The sequence below is a fragment of the Myotis davidii genome, unplaced genomic scaffold (genome assembly GCF_000327345.1).
Source record: "Myotis davidii unplaced genomic scaffold, ASM32734v1 scaffold880, whole genome shotgun sequence".
In the NCBI taxonomy this organism is placed as follows: domain Eukaryota; kingdom Metazoa; phylum Chordata; class Mammalia; order Chiroptera; family Vespertilionidae; genus Myotis; species Myotis davidii.
Genome location: NW_006292566.1, coordinates 184624 through 185870, shown reverse-complemented (window position 1 = coordinate 185870; position 1247 = coordinate 184624). Strand labels below are relative to the sequence as shown.

Genomic DNA, 1247 nt, shown 5'->3' with positions numbered 1-1247 from the left:
CTTAGGGAGCTGGCCTCTCAGCCTTGGGTCCACCTGGGGTGGGGACAGTTGCTGAGCACTCTGTCCTGTCCGTCTCGAGCCCCAGCCATGCCAGGAAGCTGGAGCCTCAGGCATGTGATCTGGCCGGTGGAGGGGGGCCGTCTGCCCAGGGTCAACTGACCAGTTCCTGATTTTCCTGTGCCCACACACTCGGGTATTTGCTGAGTCATTCTCCATCCCCCCATCCAGACACTCCATGAGTCAGCAGCTCGGGTGCTCCCCGGAGCCAAGCGGCCAGAGAGAGATGCCCGGGGGAGGACTGGTGCCAGAACCCTGTGGCGACGGGTGTCCCAGGCTCCTTCCCCGGGGGAGGGATGCCCAGGCAGGCAGGGCCCAGGTGACCACAAGCTCAAGAAGGCCCATACCCTCTGACCTACGAGAGGGCCAAGGATTGAGGTTCATAGGGGCACATGCCCCCTTATGTTCAGTGGAGCACCTCAGCAGACCCTGCTCCCTGTGTGGGATGGGGAACTGGGGTCCAGAACAGTGAAGGCAGAGAGGCTGGGCCATGTGGGACTCCGAACCTCTAGGGTGTCCCTTCTCCCCTAAGCCACCCGACTTCTCTGCCTGGAAGCCCTCCAGGCTTGGCCCTGTAGGGCAGGAGCACGGGCAGGGTAGGAACTGAGGCCCAGAGTCGGGCCCTGACTTGGCCCCCATCCTGGAGAGGCAGTCTCTCCCTTCAGGGCCCTGGACCGCGGCGGTCCGCCCCACCCAAGGCTCAGGTGGCCGGCAGAGCCTGTCCTGACTGACTGGACACTGGTTTTATGTTTCAAATGGTGGGTGGGTGTCTTCCCTCCTCTCACCCTGGCCAAGCAGGGCTGGGGCTGCACCCCGGGGTCTGGGAGTGGCGGATGGAGGTGGACAGCCTATGGCAGGTCTAGACCCTGGGTGCCCCTCTCTGGCTGACAGACCCTGCGCTCCCCCAGGCCCAGTACTACGGGGAGATCGGCATCGGGACGCCCCCACAGTGTTTCACTGTCGTCTTCGACACCGGCTCCTCCAACCTGTGGGTCCCGTCGATCCACTGCAAGCTGTTGGACATCGCCTGCTGTAAGTCAAGCCGTCGGTCCGGCCCCAGCGCCGCTTCCCAAGTGGGGAGGGCGTCTGAGGGACCTGGCCCCGCGCTGACTGCCCCCCGCACTCAGGCTTGGGGAGGCAGGGAGGTCGGGGCCCTGGGGAGGAGGTGCGAGCTCTCCCCACCGCACTGG

The 1247-nt window shown here is 65.2% G+C and overlaps 1 protein-coding gene across 1 annotated transcript in view; it reads left to right on the top strand.

Moving 5' to 3' along the window:
* Window positions 1–1247, top strand: part of CTSD (cathepsin D) — a 7162-nt gene that overhangs the window by 1175 nt on the left and 4740 nt on the right. Inside the window, exon 2 of the mRNA XM_006765996.2 lies at window positions 955–1089. Coding sequence (XP_006766059.1) covers window positions 955–1089 — 135 coding nt within the window. The remainder of the gene's footprint in view (window positions 1–954; window positions 1090–1247) is intronic.